The 19,199-nt window shown below is 39.3% G+C and overlaps 4 protein-coding genes across 4 annotated transcripts; all 4 read right to left on the minus strand.

Moving 5' to 3' along the window:
- Positions 1-781: 781 nt before the first annotated feature.
- Positions 782-3,426, minus strand: LOC127262866 (pre-rRNA-processing protein esf1). Its single transcript, XM_051291707.1, has 2 exons — positions 1,529-3,426; positions 782-1,310 (listed from the first exon to the last, which is right to left on the minus strand). Exons 1-2 carry the CDS (start codon positions 3,355-3,357, stop codon positions 1,130-1,132), a joined length of 2,010 nt encoding a protein of 669 aa, XP_051147664.1. The 5' UTR covers positions 3,358-3,426; the 3' UTR covers positions 782-1,129.
- A 275-nt stretch (positions 3,427-3,701) lies between these two features.
- LOC127262870 (alanine aminotransferase 2-like) lies at positions 3,702-8,071 on the minus strand. Its single transcript, XM_051291710.1, has 15 exons — positions 7,592-8,071; positions 6,854-6,904; positions 6,723-6,773; positions 6,383-6,448; positions 6,229-6,290; positions 5,852-5,930; positions 5,647-5,751; positions 5,433-5,543; positions 5,198-5,335; positions 5,035-5,109; positions 4,826-4,946; positions 4,568-4,722; positions 4,385-4,459; positions 4,107-4,310; positions 3,702-3,985 (listed from the first exon to the last, which is right to left on the minus strand). The coding sequence occupies exons 1-15, from the start codon at positions 7,841-7,843 to the stop codon at positions 3,863-3,865; spliced, it is 1,668 nt and encodes a 555-aa protein (XP_051147667.1). The 5' UTR covers positions 7,844-8,071; the 3' UTR covers positions 3,702-3,862.
- Positions 8,072-8,214: 143 nt separating this feature from the next.
- Positions 8,215-10,378, minus strand: LOC127262868 (pectinesterase 3-like). The gene is made up of 2 exons (XM_051291709.1): positions 9,128-10,378; positions 8,215-9,037 (listed from the first exon to the last, which is right to left on the minus strand). Exons 1-2 carry the CDS (start codon positions 10,143-10,145, stop codon positions 8,361-8,363), a joined length of 1,695 nt encoding a protein of 564 aa, XP_051147666.1. The 5' UTR covers positions 10,146-10,378; the 3' UTR covers positions 8,215-8,360.
- A 629-nt stretch (positions 10,379-11,007) lies between these two features.
- On the minus strand, positions 11,008-13,951 carry LOC127262867 (pectinesterase-like). The gene is made up of 3 exons (XM_051291708.1): positions 13,351-13,951; positions 12,722-13,244; positions 11,008-11,991 (listed from the first exon to the last, which is right to left on the minus strand). Exons 1-3 carry the CDS (start codon positions 13,897-13,899, stop codon positions 11,300-11,302), a joined length of 1,764 nt encoding a protein of 587 aa, XP_051147665.1. The 5' UTR covers positions 13,900-13,951; the 3' UTR covers positions 11,008-11,299.
- Positions 13,952-19,199: the final 5,248 nt, after the last annotated feature.

A 19,199-nucleotide genomic window follows, 5' to 3' on the forward strand; every position in this document is an offset into this window, starting at 1 on the left:
TTATTATTATTATTATTATCACTGCTGTTATGATAGGATGACAGTGTATGTATTATAATAATAACAATAATGAAATGATAAGATTGATTTGAGTTTTTATCTGGCGGGGTGGAGTGATTAATGAATCAAGCAAGAGAGATTAATGGTCCATAATCGTTGCTATTATTATTATATATAAATTCATCCATCCACACTACATTATTGATGATGATTGGCCACCAAACCAAACTAAACTCCCTTCCCTCAACCTCACCTCACCTCACCCTAACTGGCTTGGCCTTAATAAAATAAAATAAACAAAAACAAAAACAATACTAATACTTCTACTGCTGCTTATGGTGTTTACTCTGTCATTCCCCACCTATTTTCTTGGCTTATTTCACTGAACTAATAATAGTAACAGTAATGCCATCCCATTCATTAATTGTTTCATTTTTCTCAGATGGGATGTAAATTTGTTATCCCTCCCCTGTCACGTCACCTGACCTGAAATTAGCAGCATTATAATGGTGTATCAAAGGACACACAAAACAAAACAAAAGAATTGCCTATCTCTGTGTGTGTGTTTGGGTTGGGTGTAACAAGAAAGTCAAACAGGAGTTTGATTAGAGCACCACAAACAAATATTAAAAATGGCTTTGCTTTCTGCAGCGTCTTTTGACATCCTCCAAAAGTTAAGGTAAGGTATCCATCCATCCATCCTCCTCTCCTGTCTGTCCTCCCCCAACCCATCCAATCTAATCTAATACCAGGGACAGAGGGGAATGAGGATCTTTACTTCAATAGTACATAATTATACATACATACTACCCTGATATAGATCAACAAACATACCTTCTATATATGTGTGAGAAAAACATGGCACTGAAAAACTGGTGATCTTTGAAATGATTATGGTGTGATTGAGATCCAAACAATAATACAATATCCTCACACTTTGGATTTAGCTACTGCAAAATTTCCAAACTCTTTCCTTCATTTGATGGCTCACTTGTATATGACTAAAATTCGTAAATAAGCAGCAAAAACCTCACAACATACAATTCAAGCATAACCTTCAAGACTCTCCTACCCCGAACCAAAACTTCTCTTCCATGAATTCAACACCCAAGAACCTGATTTCCTGGTTTTAATGCTTCAGCCTCTTACGTTTTGATTTCAGTTTAGCAGACCTCACTTTCCCCTTCATTCTTCCAGGCACTTGATCTGATTCTTGGTTCCCAGGAGTTTCAGAGTCATTCATTGGCCCTACTACATCCTCCGGCTTCTCTTTCTGTTTCTGTGCAAGTTGCCGAGCATGAGTTGCACTCCTGTATCCGCAAAATACAAGCAGCAAATGTTATCAGTATCTTTGTGGCGAGTGAAATACACAAAACTTCCTTAGATGACAAAAACAATTACACAAGCACTATAATCTTGATCGGCATATTTCTTGGAAAATAGTACCACCATATCATTTAATGAAAGAATAGACACTCAGCATTTAACTGGGAAATCAAGTTCATAGTAGCTAGCTTGATACACATACCTTTTGAATTGTGGGTCAGTTGGATCCAGGGCAAAGAGTGGAGAGGTGAAAAGGGCTGAAAACCTGGGATCAGCAAAGTCGGCGTCGGGTATTTTGCTAACCTCCTGAATTCCATTCTCTTTCTTTCCTTTTCCCTTCTTACGTTTCAAATTATAACCCCTTAAGTTAGGGTCAGCTCCTTGATCATCAGCTGCTAATAATTCAAGTTCTGCTCTGCTTGCTTCAGCTTCATCTTGAATTGCCTTTTTAGAACTTGTACTTCTTTTGGCTTGATTGGCCGGAGGCTCTGCAACAAAGAAGTCATCAGCTTCCTCCGCAATTTCTTCTTGATCACTATCACTATCATCATCCTCCGATGAATATTTGGATCTATGCTTTGATGCCTTCTTTTTCTCTCTTCTCTTTCTGAGATAGGCTTCCCAAACAGTTTCAGATTTCTTGTCCTTCTCTAAAATTCGTTTGCTTATATCTTCTAAACCAGAATTAAAAGTAACCTCCATGTCCTGGTTGTTATCCTCTTCATTTTCTTCATCTGAAGCATCCCCAGATCCTATCAAAGCTCGATACTTGTCAACCTTTTTTTCCTCATCCGTTTCACTTTCATCAGAAGCCAATATCTCCTTCAACTCCATGTCAGCAAGCTGCTCGTCAGTGAATTTTCTCCTCAAGGCTTTTGCACGTTGGGGTTCATCTTCATCCCATGTGAGTTGAACACTGCTGTGCTGTAATGCTCGGGTTTGGAAATCCAAACCTTGATAATCCGCAGGTGCTTCAGTAGCAACATCACGTGGCGGTTGCTTAAATTCCATGGAATCGGGAATAAATCTTAAATCCAACTTATTTGCTGATCTTTCAAACTCAAGCCCATCACAATTGTTGTAAAGGTAGTCCGATGTGGTAATGGAGTCGCATTCTACAACAGCATAATAATATTTAAGCTTACTCAACTCATAATCACGCAGCTTCTTCTTATCAATTTCATCATCCTCCCCACCGTCAGATTCTTCCTCATCAAACAGCCCGACAGGGCCGTGCACGGCCTCCTCTTCCATGCGCTTGAGTCCAAACTCAGATGGATAAACAGTAACAGAAACAATTTGACCTCCTTTAGGAACAAAGGAATTAAGCAACACATACAAATCAACAGCCCTCACTTGACTCCAGTCCAAATTAACAACAGCTAACCTGCGTGTTTCCTTATCAATCTCCGGGACATCTTCCGGCTGCAAAAACGTATCTTCCTCTTCTTCATCATAATACTGAACATCTGAATCTGAACTACTTGTGGAGGTTGATTCATCCAAGCTCCGTTCATTGTCGCTGTCATCTTCCTCTAGGCTCTCATTGGATTTGTCACTGTCAGTTTCACTCAGAACACCGTCAGCTTCCCCCCGAACAGCATTGCCGTCTCCTATATCTTCCTCCTCTTCAATTCGAGACTTTTCGTTTTCGCCTTCGTCTTCTTGTTGTCCCAGACGGTAGTAATGCTTCAGAGAGCCGGTGTCCTTGTTTTTCTTGTTGGACTTGCCTCGCTTATCTGTGGGAGCATTGGATGTGGTGAATCTTCTGTCTGTAAATACCCGGCGGAAGCGGGAATCAATGGAGACCTTGGACCGTTTCTTGGGGGCTTCCATGAAGCGTGGATCGGAATGGGCCGACGCAAAACGATCGTCTGTTATCGTCGGACATTTTGGTTGATCCTCCTCTTTCCCCTTGCCGATATTGTTGTTCTTCTTCTTCTTCTTATTCCGGGTGGAGTTGTTCTGGTCCATCGTATGATTCTGTTTCTTCTTCTTCTTCTTCTTCTCACTGGAGGAATCCATGCCCATCGTTCATCAAATCGGCTAGCCGGCCTTTAGGGTTTTGAAAGCTTTCTCCTTGAAATTGGTATTTGTTGGGGGTTTAAGTTTTAGAATATAAATAAATACATTGGGCCTGCCTGCCTTTATATACACATTAAATAAACACGGGCCTCTGCATGTTAGAATAACGGGCTTCGGCCCACCCAATAATACACGGACGGTATCCTAACGAAGCTTGGCAAACAGCAGTAGCACGACCACAGGAACACACACCAAGTATATTAGAGTTTCCTCTCAACGACACAACATTTTTATTTCTTAATTTAACTGGGAGAGATAATCCAAATTCAATCCATGCAGCCAAATTCACATTATCAAAGGATGATTCATTTCAAAATGACCCTTTTGTTTTGTTATTCTTAGCCATCTGTCTGTGTCTCCAACAGAGCAGAACATAGAACAGCTGTGGTTCTATCTAATATATCTCTATCTATTTAGCCATCCCATCCCTCGCTCAGAATCAATCAATCAATCACCCGGTGCTGCGGAACTCATCCATGAATCCCTTGTGAAACTCGGCGAGGCGAGAAATGATGGCCGGTATCCTGTCCTCTTGTGGTAATATTGTGCATCTGAAATGCCATGTCCCCGGAACCTGAAACATCCACAAATTTAACAACAAAACATTCAGTAATCATCTCAATACTCTTCTCATTCATTCATCCATCCATCCTTGCAATTCTTAACGGACAATTATTCATTCATCATTTATTTACCTGTCCAAATCCAGAACCAGGAACCACCACTATTCCTGTGGCGTTGAGGAGACGCCGAGCATAAAATGCATCCGGTGCTGTGTTTGCCTTGCCAGCAGCTTCCACCGCTTTCTTTGGCAAGTGAATCCTAGGAAACAGATACATTGCACCTTCTGCTCGATTGCAGGTTACCCCTTCTAGGCTGTTGAATGCCTCTTCCAGTTTCTAAGATCCAAGCGCAGCTCAGCTTTCAATACAATACAGTAGAATAGAATAGATCAATAAACTAAAAGGCCAACCTTTGCACGCCGTTCTAAGGATGACAAGATACCATCTTTCTCTGCGGAGTAAGACTCATATGATTCATCTCCCACCTGACAATAACAACATATCGACAATATCAGCTGTCTGAATTACTGTTTCCAAATTCTTGTGCTAAAAGAAAATTAGAATTGTAAACACACACCAGCAGCAGCACCTACCTTTGGTGGATTCATAACAAGGCTTGCAAGAATCTGACCAGATATGTTAGAACAAAGGTTCACTGATGCTACTTTATATATTTGCTCCCTTATCTCTGGACTGAACCCCGTGATTTCCATGTAGCCTCCTCGTTTGCCGCATTCCCCATAATACCCTGGGGGAGACCCGAAACAAAGGGAGAATTCAATACTTAAGAACAAAAGAATGAATCCCTTCCACAACAACCACAAGCATCAGAACCAGAACCAGAAATCTACCTTTCGAAACAGACTGGAAAGATACTAGGGAAATATCTTTCTCCCCATATCCCAATGACCGGGCAACTTTCTTAAAAGAGTGGAACTTCTTGTCCGGGACATAAACATTTTCCTGGTACACCTGAAGTGACATGAACAAAGAAAATCACTTCTGACTTCGTGATTAAAGAAGTCGTCATTGTAGAACTGGGGCTTGAGAATTGAATCACCTCATCTGCCAAAAGAACAAGACCCTCCTTCTTGCAGAAGTCGACAATTTGTCTCTGGTTGTCCTCTGCCAGAACCTTTCGAAGAAAAGTTAATGCTCAAATATGAAGGGTAAGTAAGTCCTGAAAGACCAATAATCTCAGTTGAAAATCAACACAAAGTTACCTGGCCTGTTGGATTGCCAGGATTAATGACCACCAAGGCCCTGACGTCAATACCCTTCGACCTAGCAGTTTCCAATTGACTTTTTAGCTCTGAGATCTCCATTCCCCATCCGGTTGCTTCATCAAGATAATAAGGGACCTGAAAACAACAAATGTGAAGTTTGGAACAGATGGATCTTACCAAATTCAAATTTGAATGAGAAGTTTTCTCATGTGAAATCTAGATGGAAACATACAAGAGTGCCGCCATGGAGGGCGATGGAAGCAGAATAAAGAGGGTATTGTGGAATGGGGCAAAGAATGCCATCCTTCTTGGAGCGTATCAACAGCTGCATCATCATATGAACCTGAAATGGAATGGAAATGTGACTTCCAACAGCTGTGAAAGTTGTTGCGGTAGTTTTCATCAAGAAAAACTAAATGTATGGTATTAAGGCAGCCTAAACATACAGCAGGGCTTGCACCATCTGTCAAGAAAATATCATTAGGATCAGCTGGGAATCCATCACGAGCTTCAATACCAGCAGCAATTGTATCCCGCAGTCCCTTGATACCCTGGTTTCATCGAATAAAAGGAATGTTCTCTCACAAAGTTCCAACTTAAATCACTTCACGGTCCTCTCACAAAGGTGGTTAAAAGAATGCTCATTGTTACCTGACTGTGACTGTAGGCACCAGTTGCTCTTCCAGGAATTTGATCTAGTATCTGAAAGGCCCGTTCTATGGAATCCGCACTAGCATTACCCAAAAAAATTTCTAATCAATAGTAAAGCATATCCAGAAACAGAAAATTGATTAAGTTTCTGTTGCTACTCTTTTTCGGTTTGAATACTTTAGACATTATCCCCACTGTATTTCTGAAACTTAAAAACAAAGATTGAAAACCTTCATTACGGCTCAAAATCTAATTGTATTGATATAATCAATCTACATAACAATCAGCACGTACTGGTACACATCCCTCGTTTCTATGACATTCCCAAATCCACTCATACAATACACACATTAGGCAAAGGAATTTGCCGACTTTACCTAAATAAACCCTGTGTTTCAGCTTTATCCAAAATAGCAGGATGGTCACACAAAGCAAGAACCTGAAATTAGAGCTGAAGCTGTCAAGAGAACTGGAAGAAATTTTACATAAAAAATATATAAATATCTGATTGCCTAAATGCATTACTCTTACCTCTCTGAAAAAGGTGATTGGCTGCTGTCCAAGAGATTGAGGATTTCCGATATTGCAGTACAAGATCTACAGGATCAAGGAGCCATTAGAACTAAACTAAAATTCTCATATGAGCAGCCAAATTCTACAAAAACATAACAAAACTATCTCAAGAAAATAAAATAAATGATCCTAGTAGTATTTGAAGCATAGTTAAGATTCTAAACAAAAAGCTTTTCAAGAGCAACAAGCCCCTAGTACAGCACAAGTTCAAAATGCACACTACAACAACAAATCAATTAGTTCTTTCGGCTTTGAGATAACAAATTGGAACTCTTCAATACTTGTAAGGGTACAATACCTCATCAAAAGGATGAGAACCAGGGTCGTTTTTCAATTCTTCCTGTAATTTCTGTGGAATAGAAAAGGTTAGACGATAACCCACAATGACATATATGTAACAATGCAACTAGAACATGCACAATCAAACACCTGAGCGAGGGTAACAATTTCACCACGGACAGCATATTCACACTCCAAAACCTGGAAAGGAAATTCAATTATCATTATAAAACTTCCCATCAACATCCTTCCAAAGGAGTTATCTAAGCAAAAAAGTGAAGCATACCACCAAAGCAAATTTCTATACATCTTGGGAGTGAGATAAGAATAAAGTATTCCCATGGAGTGTAACTTTATTTCTATACATGGATAATAGATTCTAATATTCTATAAACAACTAACAAATTCTCTTGGTAATTAAAGGAATTTGGAGAGGTGCAGTTGAATTAAAATCTATATACATGAACTACCCATATAATTGGTGTAAAAAAAATGCACTGTCAACAGAAACAATCATACATGACAAACAGTTGAAGCATGCATCGCAAAGGATAAAAGAAATCTGGAGCCAGTAATGTATAAAAGATGGCATATTCTATTAGGACGATCATCAAAACTAGAATGTCAAGCTTCCACCATCTTACACTGCCCCATTGCCTCGCAGAAACATAACCCAAGAAAAGAATAGTAAAAAAACAAGCTTTGAAAAGGAAAAAAAAAAACAAAAAAAAAGGGAGCATATTACAATTGGAGCATCAAACAATAAAGTCACTATAAACAAGATTCAGATAGGATGTTCAAGACCTGCCAATTCACCAAAAGAAACCCAAAACCTACCGATACAAATCATGATTAAAAACAAAAAGTGCCGTGGGAGCATCAAACAACCTTAGGATTGATGGTATCAATCTGGACAGGAGTAGAAGAGTAGTCGGAAGCCATAGTCTCCGTAGAAGAACGATCAGCAGGAGTAGTGATTGTGCTCAAGAACCGCAAAAGCGAGACAGGAGAATAATGGGGCGGAGATTTCTGAGAACAGGGAGAGTGCGAATATGAGGCGGTGGGACGCTGCGACACGGCAGCCAAATATTTACTGCGGGCTAAAACTCTTCTGGAATTTTCCGCAACAAACTTCCGCATTGTTTCGCGTGCGAGTGCGTCGATTGGTGGGAGATGTGTATACGGGGATGGTTTTCTTGAGAATATTCCTCTTCTGGATCAAAGCAGGCTTGGCAGGAAGAAATGAATGCAGCAGTGACGGAAGGGAGCGATGGCAGATACGGAAGGGGAGGGAGGAGCAAAAGGCGAAAAGGGATTGAGATCTACGATAGATAGAGTGGAATAGAATCGATGATATGTATGTTTGACTTACTGTCAAGACGTCACAGCGCCAAGTACAACATCATTTTTCTAAAATGGGCATGACATTCTCGGCAGATCTATACCGTTCATTACCCGAAATGGTTCCGAGGAGGCTCACAAGAAAGACCGGCAATTAATACATAAATACATACACATAGACATGTATATTGATACTGTTACTGATGATGGAATTCGGACGAACCAAAAAAAGTGTACAAGTTCAAGAATACAGTACAATAGATGCAAGATGTTGGACTTGGACGTGCAAAAATCAATCATGCTACTTAGGCTTAGGCTAGGTTGAGTCAAATGTCACCATCTGAGCTGGCAACCATGACGGGCCTTGAATGAATGTCTGTACGTTGTACTTCGAGGCCTGGGCTGCGGTCAGACTGGGTTTATACCCCTGCCACTTCACCCTATTGCCGATGCTTGATCCAGGCCCAGTATTTTGGTACTCCGCGTAAAATATTGACCTCGGTGGATCCACGTTCTTAACCCACGAAATCCACCCCCCAGGGTCCAAGAATCCCCCAATCTCTGTTTGCATTATTACAGTGGTGGAGAAATCTTTCCACGGCCTACCTAAGTAGGTTGGGGCCGTCAGCCTGTCCAGTGGACTCATCGTGCACCTCTGAATGGAAATGCCCGTGTTCTGATTCGGATCTTTCTTCCCCTGCGCAGTGATGGTCACAAATTGATTGGGCAGCGGCTGTCGGGGGGAGATGACGCATTTTTGGAACACCACGGCGGCGTTGCCAAATATGAAGTCGATTGTGCCGGCAATGTTGCAATCACGGTAGAATTGACGGTTGGAGTGAGCGTAGAGAGTGTCTTGAAATGCATCGAATGAGCATCTGAAGAAGACGGATTGGTCGGATCCCGATCGGAAGGCCACCGCCTGATGCTTTGCTGCTCCGGCGGTGTTTTTGAATCCGATGTCTCTGGCGATGAATCCTTTTCCGACGGCAGCTGGTGAGGATCAGAATTCAGAAGAGATTAATCAAATTAATTAATTAGTACTTAAAAAGAACTATGACTTTTTTGAAAAATCTTCGCTACCGAATGTGGCGGTTGAGAAGGTCGGAGTGCCGTCGACGAAATTCTTGCTGCCGGAAACAATGGTGCGGGTGCTGCCGTCGCCGTAAATCATGACATTCCAGTGAGACTTGTCCAAGACTACATTTTCGACGTACGTGCCCGCCTTCACATAAATCACGAAACGCGTTTTACTCTTCTTGGGGATCTTCGCCACCGCCTCTTTCAGAGTCCTAACAGTCCCGCTACCGTCCTTCGCCACCGTGACATCCGGCCTCGGATTGCTTGCCTGGAGGAGCCTCCGATCCCCAGCTGAAATCCACGACGGAAAGCCGGCGGGTTCCGTGGCTTCCAGGAGGCGCCGGTGGATCGGAATTTTGAACTTGTCTAAGAATCCGAGAACCTTCGAAACGATGGCCAAACTATTGCTGGCGAGCTCCGTGGAATTGTTCATCAGAAGCTTGATTTCGTCAACAAAATCGGCGTTTACCTCGTCCAGCGCATCGAAACACGTTTCCTGGTCTGTGATAACGGTGCTCAGCCACGTCCTCAAGTCGCTGACTTGAAGCTTGTCGCCATCATCAATGGCGGAAATGCAGTCGGTGAGGGATTCGGCGGCGTCGCTCAGCACCGTGCCGCAGATTCTGAGCGCTTCTTGGATTAAGGGGCTATCGGTTTTGTTGATGTAGTTGTCGGGGAAATGAGTGGAGACGTCATGGAGAGCGGCCATGGCCACAGAGAGGGAAAACTTGAAGATGAGTTTGGGGTCGGAGGAATTGGAAGAGTGCAAGGTGTTGAAGCAGGAATCGGGGTACTGGGTGAGGTTGCAGATGGCCTTAAGGGAAGCTGGAACAGATGGGGCCTTGTTCTTTTTGTTTTTGTGGAGTGAAACTCCGACGACAGCTCCGACGACGATGAGGATGGCGAGGATGAGGAGGGAGGCGGTGAGGATGAGGATGCGGTTGCGGGTTTTTCTTCTGAAGGCAGCTTGTTCGACCTGGTCCACTTTGCCGTAGCCCTTGAAGGAGTTGATTGTATCCATTGGGAGGTTCTGGTCAGGTAATTGATGGATGGTGGTGTGTGTGTTGTATATATATCTTGATGATGGTATGAGGAGGTGAGGATGGGAATGGTGGAGGGGGGAGAGTTGAGTTGAGTTGACTTGGTTAGATGGAATTGGAAGTAGGCGGTTGGCGGTAGTTTGTTTGATTGGGCATCTGATGCTCTGATGATGAATTGAATTAATTACTTAACTGTGTTTACTACACATATGGAAGGAAGGAAGGCAGGCAGGCAGGCAGGCAGGCTACTGCTGCTGATGAATAGGCGTTTTAACTGGAGAGCGGAGCGGGGAGGTGAATTATGAGAGGGGCAATGATGATGATGACGGAGGGCGTGAGATGAGAGGGACAGGGACAGGGACAGGGACAGGAACAGGGCTGCTCTGCTCTGCCCGTTCCTACTTGTGATTTCTGTCGTGTCTGTGGATCTAGATCTGATCTGTGAATTGATGGGGTATGTTGTAGTGAGTGGCACCACAGATTACGCCGTCGATTGTGCAAGGAATGAAGGGACTAATTGCTGGATCATCATGTCATGTGAAATGTGATTTTACAGTTCACACTACACTATAACATAGGATTATATATTAAACAAACCCAAAAAAGTAATAAATGCCTTTTGATCAATTGACTTGGCGCATTCATTCGTTCGTTCGTTCATTCTACACTACACTGGTACATATGCATACTCGTAGTAGTAGCCCTTCCCTTCCCTTCCCCTCCCCGAAGGCCCAGACATGTATCTATCTCTTCCTTTCCTATCTACAAACTTCTCTCTTTACTCCACCTGTGAATCACACACTAGACCGACTTCACCGCGTTTTTATCGTACAATCCTACTACTACAACAACAATGACAATCTTTATTTATTTATCTAACAATACACGATCCGATCGATGATACTCTCATCAAATCCAGCACACATCCACTCCTTATTTGCAGCAATTAATTAACAAGATAAAATCACAACATACTACTACTCTACTATTACTACATATCAATCAATAATGAGAATCAATGGCTGGCTGGCAGGCAGGCAGCATTGTAATGTAATTATATCTATTACTAGTATATTATCAACAACTTGGGAGGGAGGGAGCTCGATCCGATCCATCAAGATCAGACCAGATCAGATCAGAGACCCAGCGAGAATGGAAAGCCCGTGGCCCTCAGCCAGCTGCCACCGGCGATAAACGTCCCCGCCGTGTACCTCTGGGCCTCCGTGGCGCTCGTGATCACCTTGAACCCTCTCCACGTCACCCTCCGCGACGTCGCCGCCCCGGCCCCCGTGTTCTGGTACTCCCCGTAGAACAGGGTGTTGAGGGCGAAGGTGCCGCTCCACTCGTGCCACCCGGCGGGGTCGATCACGTCGGTGATGGACGACTGCATCACCACCGTCCGGGAGTACTCCTTCCAGGGCCTCCCCAGGAACGTCGGGAAACTCCTCTGCACGGGCCTCAGGTCCGACGTCGCCCCGATCCGGCACTTCTGGAGCACGATCCCGGTGTTCTGGTTGGGGTCGGTGCGCCCCTGGGCGGTCACCATGTTCCGCTGCCCGGAGTTGGGGCGGCGGGCGTGGATGTCGCAGTCCTGGAACACGGCGGCGGCATTGCCGAAGATGAAGTCGACGGTGCCGGCGACGAGGCACTGGACGAAGTAGTTGCGGTTGGAGTGGACGTAGAGGGTGTCCTGGTAGGCCAGCATGTCGCACCGGTAGAAGGCCGACAGGTCGGACCCCACGCGGAGGGCCACCGCCTGGTGCTTCGCCGCTCCGGCGGTGTTCTGGAAAGTGATGTCCCGGGCAAGGAAACCTGCCCCGACCACCGCTGCCCCCACCACAACCACACACAAATTAAAGTTAGCTGGATCCGCCGAAAGTTGCGGTACCTAATTAACGATGCATATGTATCATGTATGTACTTGTAAATCACCCAAATTAAGTAATAAATTAAATACTTATGTTTCGGTCAGGATTGTCGGTGGGGAAGAATGTCGTTGTCAGTCTTTATTGTGATTGAATAGAAATTCTAATCCTAAAATTAAGGAAATTCGATCCGCATAAAATAATATCCAAATATAACTAAAATAAATAGTATATAGTATAACACGCAGCTATCATCATCATATCAGGTGGATGACAGCGGTGGTCTGGCTCTGGCATTACTATTCGTCGAGGAAAGGAAACGGTAAAAAATCAAGATGCATCCATCGAATCGAATCTATCGTAATGGAGCTTTTCCTCAAATTATCTAAACTCAAGTTGGCTAGTGCGTAGTGATTGCTAAACACTTTCCCACACGGGAAGGGAGGGGGAATATATGCTAACTACTCCACTATAATGCATGCAGGTTGTACTATATTTTTGTCAACAATGAAGCATCATTGTCGTAGCTAGCTAGCTTATGGGACTTATCTACCAATATAGTCAATGGAATTGCTAGCTAGCTAGATTAGTATAGGATCTCAGATGAAGAAAATGTCTTGCTCCAAAAATGCGAGAATATCATGTAACTTGGAAGAATGAACAAGTAGAAAGAATTATCAAGTGCAACTCACCCACTGTAGCAGAGTTGAAGGTGGTGCTGCCGTCACGGACATTCCGGCTGCCGGTGATGATAGTGTTGCTCCTCCCATCTCCCACGAACATTATATTGGTCTTCTTCTTCGGCACCTCCACATTCTCTCTGTACACTCCGGCTTTAATCCTGATCACATACCGCCTCCCGCTGTTCTGCGGCGCTTTCTCCACCGCCTCCGACACCGTCCTGTAGTTCCCGCTCCCGTCTGCCGCAACCGTCACGTCCGCCGTCACCGACGGTGACTGCAGCAGCCTCCTGTCCCCGGCCGACAGCCACTTCGGCCAGCCCCCCGCCCCCTGGCTGTCATGATCGGCCACCTGCAGCTTTCTGCCGGCGCCGTACGACTTCCGCTCGCGCTCGATGTCGGTGTCGGTCATGTTGGTAAGCATTGCGAGTGAGTTGCTGCAGAGCTTCTCCACCCTCAGAACCTGACCTCCGACCAGCACTTGTCGGACATGCTTGTCCGTTTTGTCGTGGGAGAAGCCGTCCAGACACGTCTCCTGATTGTATTGTCAAATCAATTAATTGAGCACACTAGTGCTTCGATTTCGATGATTATATATGTTATGTGTAGATGAAATTGGCGATTTAATTACTTCACCTCACCTGGTTGGTAATGGCGGAGGAGAGTAGGGTTTTGAGGTCGTCGGCGTGGTCCTCGATGGACTTCTTGTTGGGGTACTCCTCCAGGTCCTTAACGGCGGTGTGGAGCTCGTCCAGCGTCCGGTCAATCATCTCCAAGCAGTCGCCCAAGGCCGTCTTCTCCCGCTTCGTCAAGTTTTTCGCCCCGGAGTCGAGCAGCTTCTGAAGGGCAGCCATGTTCCGCTGCTCCGCCGAAATAGTTACATTTAGCGACAGAATGATTACATCCTTGGCCGATTTCACTTGCTTTCCGTCGCTGAGGGAATCAGCAATGGCGGAATAGCAGAGTTCGGGGTACAACGTGTTGCTGCACGAAGATCGGGCGATGGCGTGGGAGGTCGTGATTTTCATGGCGGAGCTATGATCGTTGCCGGAGTTATTCCTATTGGACGACTTAACTCCGGCGACGATTCCGACTATGGCGGCAATGAGGAGGAGTGAGGCGAAAACGGGCAGGAAGAGTTTCCTCCTGGAATTCAGGATTCCGGCGAGGGATTCCTTAACAGGGGACATGATTAAAGGATGGATGGGAGGGAAGTGGAGAATTGGCAAGCAACAGATATGAGCTGAGTGCTGATTTATACAAGTAAATTAACATACACCACGTTTGGTAATGGATTTTATTATTTTATTTTATTTACTTTGTCTAATTTGACTTTTTGTACTTGGTATTTTTTATATAAAAAAATGGTATGGAAGGAATACAACACAAAAGAAAGAACAGTAGCCTTTTGTTTTTAGGGTGTCCACCTAATATTAGCAAAATAATAATTAATGCAATAATTATATAGTATTTTATAGGAGTAGTTTAGATGTACGAATAAATTTATGCTGATTAATTACAATTACATTTAGATGTATGTACAATTAATTTCGCGCACATAACCTTTTTGACATTTAGGTGCTGCTGCTGCTGCTGTTGCATGTATAATAAATACTAGTATTATTATGATTGGAGGATGACTAGTTGGAGCCATGATATGATATGATATGATATGATATGATGCAACTCGATCATAATTCATAAATATATATATATATATTGGTGTACAGATAATTAATTGATTTAAATTAAAGCAGTTGTATTCCAGCATTAGCATTAGCATTAGCAATACGTGAATTCATATTATATATAGCTACATAACATAACATACGTTAGTTGTACTTGTTTAATTAAATATAGTTGATTGCTCGTAATTAATATTATAATATTAATTAATTTATACAGCAACAAGGACTGATCGATCAAGTGTTTATTGGATTTTAAATACTAATCAAAAAGAGCTGCAGCAGCAGCTTTAGCTTTAGCTTTTCTACGAAGACCACAGATCATATATATATATATATATGCTGATTTAGACGTTTATTAATTAAGGACAATTAAGTAAATTAAAATATATTTTAAGAATTACCGGTAATGATTAAATATCAGCATACAATCTACGCTGTTTCTAGGAACCATCCATATCCATCATTAATCACTAGCTGCATGGCACAATTAATATTTGTTTTAGACCAAGTTGCACAATTATCATGAGGATGAGGACACCAAATTAAATTACCTAATTAAGGGAACCGTTACTGTTCACTATATACATACATATATATAATTTTGAGATGTTCAAGACTATTATTATTATTATTATTAAGCCAGCGTAGGGAAAAGGACGTGGGCATGATTGATTATTCAACTTTTTTTGAGCCAGTTGGAATTATAATAAATAATAATAATAATAATTAGAATGTGGCCGCAGAGGAAGATGAAAGAGAAGGAGACCAATATTACCTCCATGTCTATTTGATCGGATATGAATTTTAAGAAAAATAAGCAAAAATAAATTTATTTTTTTATCATAAAGAAAAAATAAATTGTAATTTTTAAGTAAAAAGAAAAACATGAGTAAATATCCTTAAAATCCGTTTGTTTGGTTTTCAATAATTTTATCTGAACATCCTTTTTATTTTAGCTTGAGCCTTGAGGGCATCTGAGGTGAACTGATGAAATTTTTACGACATTAATTCTTTGAATTAATTAAGGTGCAAAATAATAAGGAGAGTTGGAACCTCGTGGAATTTGATTCCAACGCCTTGCCTTAGCTTGTTTATAATAATAATAATAAAATATTGCATTGCATAGGTGTAAAGTAAGGAAGAGAAAAGAAAAGAAAAGGTGGCAGAGGGAGGGAGGGAAGGGGCCAATCATCTCCACTTTTACAATAATAATTATATGATATGATGTGGGCCGTGTTGACTGGCTGACTTTATGTTATTGCTTCACAATCACACGATGGTTGGTTGGTTGGGGATATATTCTTTTCTTTCCTCTGTAAAAGATCAAGGGGGATCTGAACTGCACTCTGTATTAGTGTAGAATTTACATTCAGTCTCTATTATTAAAAAGTTGATATGTACTCTCTTTTTTTTAGTATTGATTTAAATTTTTTATTTATTTTTTTATTTTTTTTATTAAATAGTATAATATAAATACAATGTACCTTAAAATATATTTAAATACTTTTAATATTTTTTTTATATATTTATAGCACATTCCGTTCTACCTATAGTATGTTTCGCTTTACCTAAATTGTTCTACTGATATACCTTTATTTATGTTTTGTGTACTTTTGTATGTGTATTTAAAAATAATAATAATAATAATAATAATAAATAATTATAATTACGTTTTATTATGGGATGAAACAAAAAAAAAACAACTACATACTTCTCATATTCAAAGAAAATCTTATACCCATCATTCTCGTTCATATACCACAATATATTGAAATATTTCCTCCTTCATGCAATCGATCGCTCTTATTTCCCCTCAAATTTATTAATATTCATTGAGATTTCTAAATTTGTACTAACGTTATTGTATTATCGGAATCTAATTGTAAAATAAAATATACATAATGTAAAAATTACAATGTGACTAATTTATTGAAATACAATCCAAAATTGGTACGTAGAATTTTAATAAAATCATGATATGTATATATGTGTATATATATATTCATTTGATCAATAGAAGTTACAAATTTATATTAAAAAAAATTGCAATTGAAAATTAAATATATAGATTTTAAATACAACAATGATTATATATATCATTTTATCAATATTAGTTTACTTACTCTTTTAATTCTACCTATAAAATGAAAAAAATTTAATATTAATAATTTATATTATTTTTGTACAAAATTCATAATTATATTTAATATAATACTCCCTCCGTCCCAAAAGAGATGTCTTATTGGGTGTTGATACGAGAATTAAGAAATAATAGTATTTAATTGAAAGTGGGGTATAAAGTAAAATGTAAAAGACTTGCTTTTCTAAGGATTTTAAAAGTAGGTTAGAGTAATAATTAGGGATAGTTTGGAAAAGTAGAAATCATTTTGTTATAAAGTGGAGACCCAGTTACTAAATAAAGAAAATAAGACAATTGTTTTGGGATGGACGAAAATAGAAAAATAAGACAACTCTTTTGGGACGGAAGAAGTATAAAATATTACGTAAATATTATAAAAATATTATACATAATATAAACTTTATCATATGATTCAATATAATATTAGCACAATAAATATCTATCTATCTATATGTATAATTATTCTATCAAATATTTAAAATCCTATATATAAGATAATTTGTTTTTAAATATTAATACTAGTGATAAAATTTATTTATAATATTTTATATATTTTAAATACTTACTATGCATAAAGGTTAGGGTTTCGTTTGTTTTGTGTTTTGATTTGAAGGAATTTTCTTTTTTATGTGAAATATAAACAAATATATAGATAATATAAACATCATGAATGTGCGTAAATATATTAATTTTTGTAGAAAAATATGTTGAAATTTTTTCAAAAAACAAACAAATCCTTATTCTATAGAAAATAAAATTTACAAGAAAATAAAATTAAATAATTTTTCCTATCAAATATTTATATTAAATATACATGTTACAATTTTGTATAATTTTTTTTTAATCTTTATTAATATTTTTATTTTTTTATTCTAAAACGTGAAAATAAAATAAATATAAATATAATTTTATTAAAAATAAATAAATTAATTTTTTAAAAGAACTAATAAAAAGAGATATAGTCATTTTTTTTTCTTATTCAACAATTCTAATTATAATAATACACTTAAAAAGTAAATATATAAAAAATAAATTATTTAAATACACATTATAAACATTTATGCATATACCATATACCTCACAGACAGAGGTAGTGGTCCCACGGAGTGCTTTAATTGTCTTATTCGTTGGGAAATTGATTAATATCATCTTCATTTTAAAATAACTACAGCTATATATATAATATTTAATTAACCACCAATTATACATTGACTACCGGTGTTTGTACTTCGAGGATATTGTTGCATATATGCACTAAAGATATACCCTAGTGTAATTGTTATGTACTTCCGATATAAAGTCATATACTCCGTTAACGCGTATATATGCTCTTGTTATATATGGTTGGAAAAATAGATCGTGTTTGGTTCAACATATTCAATTGCTCTTAGTAATCAGAGATAAATTTATCATTATTGTGTTCTCACGACTCCCTGATATGTAAGCAAAGAAAAGAACACATGTTTACTATAGATGGCAAAATAAGTAAGAAGTGACGTTGTTAAGTTTGTTGGTTGTTACTCATGCATCACTACTCTCACAAATTGATTATTTTTTAAACATATTGCGTAGTAATCCACAATGTAACACACAACAACATTTAGTTCACCAAGGCTGAGAGAGGAAGTGTTCTCACCAAGTATGCAAATTGACCCTCTCCATAAAAATGACTGAAATTAATTACACTTGAAGATACCTGATAATACCCAAATAATATCTACGAAACCATTATTTATACCTCGCATGTAGGTGTTTGTACCCATATCACATTCTTATGTACCTACATAAAATATCGATATACCTTAGGTCAGATCTTAACTACTTATAATAATAGTCTCATATGCTTCAATAAAGAGCATATATGCTCCAATAACATGTGGTTGGAGAACAATAATTTTTTGTTCAAAATATTCATTTGTTGACGGTAACTAAGGATGCGTTCATTATCATAGTCTTCCTGTGACACCTCAAATTGTCAGAAAAGGTTAACAACACATATTTATTATGAATGGTTAACCAAGTAAAAAATGACTTGGATAGGTTGTATGATATATGTACATTTATAGTCCAACCTCAACTAGTAGATGTCTAATAAAGTCATAAGTGACTAAATTGAATTATATTGGTTGTTAGAGTACATGATTGCTATCACAAATTGAAAATATTTAGATCTATTACATATTAATTCACACTGTAGCGCACACAACAATTTTTGGTCAATGACATATAAGCATAAGGTATGACTCGGCTAAGCAGGTGAGTATTCTAGAGCAGCTATGTTGTACCTCCAACCTGGTTATATCAGGTACACCAAAACAGTTCAAACCGTCAGTACGGTTTATCAAAATGTCAAACCAAAACCGAACATTCTGAATGACGGTTTCGATTGCGGTTTAAAAAACTGACGGTTACGGTTTGAACCGCCGATTTATGTACATTCATTTTTAATATCTTTTTTCCTTTTTTAAGTTTTTCTAAATTTAAAAATTTATTCAAAAATATTATTTTCGATTTTAATTTCATTCCGATATTTTTATTATTTATTTATTATATAAAATCATATAAATAATAATTGCTAAGGTTGTACAACATAAAAGTAATTAAAATAATAAATTTACTAAGTAATTAAATCAAATTAAATTTTAAATTAAAATAAACAAAA

This window comes from Andrographis paniculata, unplaced genomic scaffold, assembly GCF_009805555.1.
Source record: "Andrographis paniculata isolate CXL003 unplaced genomic scaffold, ASM980555v1 Contig66END, whole genome shotgun sequence".
Taxonomy (NCBI): Eukaryota; Viridiplantae; Streptophyta; class Magnoliopsida; order Lamiales; family Acanthaceae; genus Andrographis; species Andrographis paniculata.

Excerpts from the sequence above, each read along its gene's own strand:
- LOC127262866 (XM_051291707.1), bottom strand. The coding sequence starts at position 3,357 with ATGGGCATGGATTCCTCCAGTGAGAAGAAGAAGAAGAAGAAGAAACAG. Across the intron at positions 1,311-1,528 it reads ACTGACCCACAATTCAAAAG|GAGTGCAACTCATGCTCGGC; the intron begins GTATGTGTATCA and ends TTGCGGATACAG.
- LOC127262870 (XM_051291710.1), bottom strand. The coding sequence starts at position 7,843 with ATGCGGAAGTTTGTTGCGGAAAATTCCAGAAGAGTTTTAGCCCGCAGT. Across the intron at positions 5,931-6,228 it reads GAAACACAGGGTTTATTTAG|TGCGGATTCCATAGAACGGG; the intron begins GTAAAGTCGGCA and ends GGGTAATGCTAG. Across the intron at positions 4,723-4,825 it reads TTTCCAGTCTGTTTCGAAAG|GGTATTATGGGGAATGCGGC; the intron begins GTAGATTTCTGG and ends GGTCTCCCCCAG.
- LOC127262868 (XM_051291709.1), bottom strand. The coding sequence starts at position 10,145 with ATGGATACAATCAACTCCTTCAAGGGCTACGGCAAAGTGGACCAGGTC. Across the intron at positions 9,038-9,127 it reads CTTCTCAACCGCCACATTCG|CTGCCGTCGGAAAAGGATTC; the intron begins GTAGCGAAGATT and ends GATCCTCACCAG.
- LOC127262867 (XM_051291708.1), bottom strand. The coding sequence starts at position 13,899 with ATGTCCCCTGTTAAGGAATCCCTCGCCGGAATCCTGAATTCCAGGAGG. Across the intron at positions 13,245-13,350 it reads CCTCCGCCATTACCAACCAG|GAGACGTGTCTGGACGGCTT; the intron begins GTGAGGTGAAGT and ends CAATACAATCAG. Across the intron at positions 11,992-12,721 it reads CTTCAACTCTGCTACAGTGG|CGGTGGTCGGGGCAGGTTTC; the intron begins GTGAGTTGCACT and ends TGGTGGGGGCAG.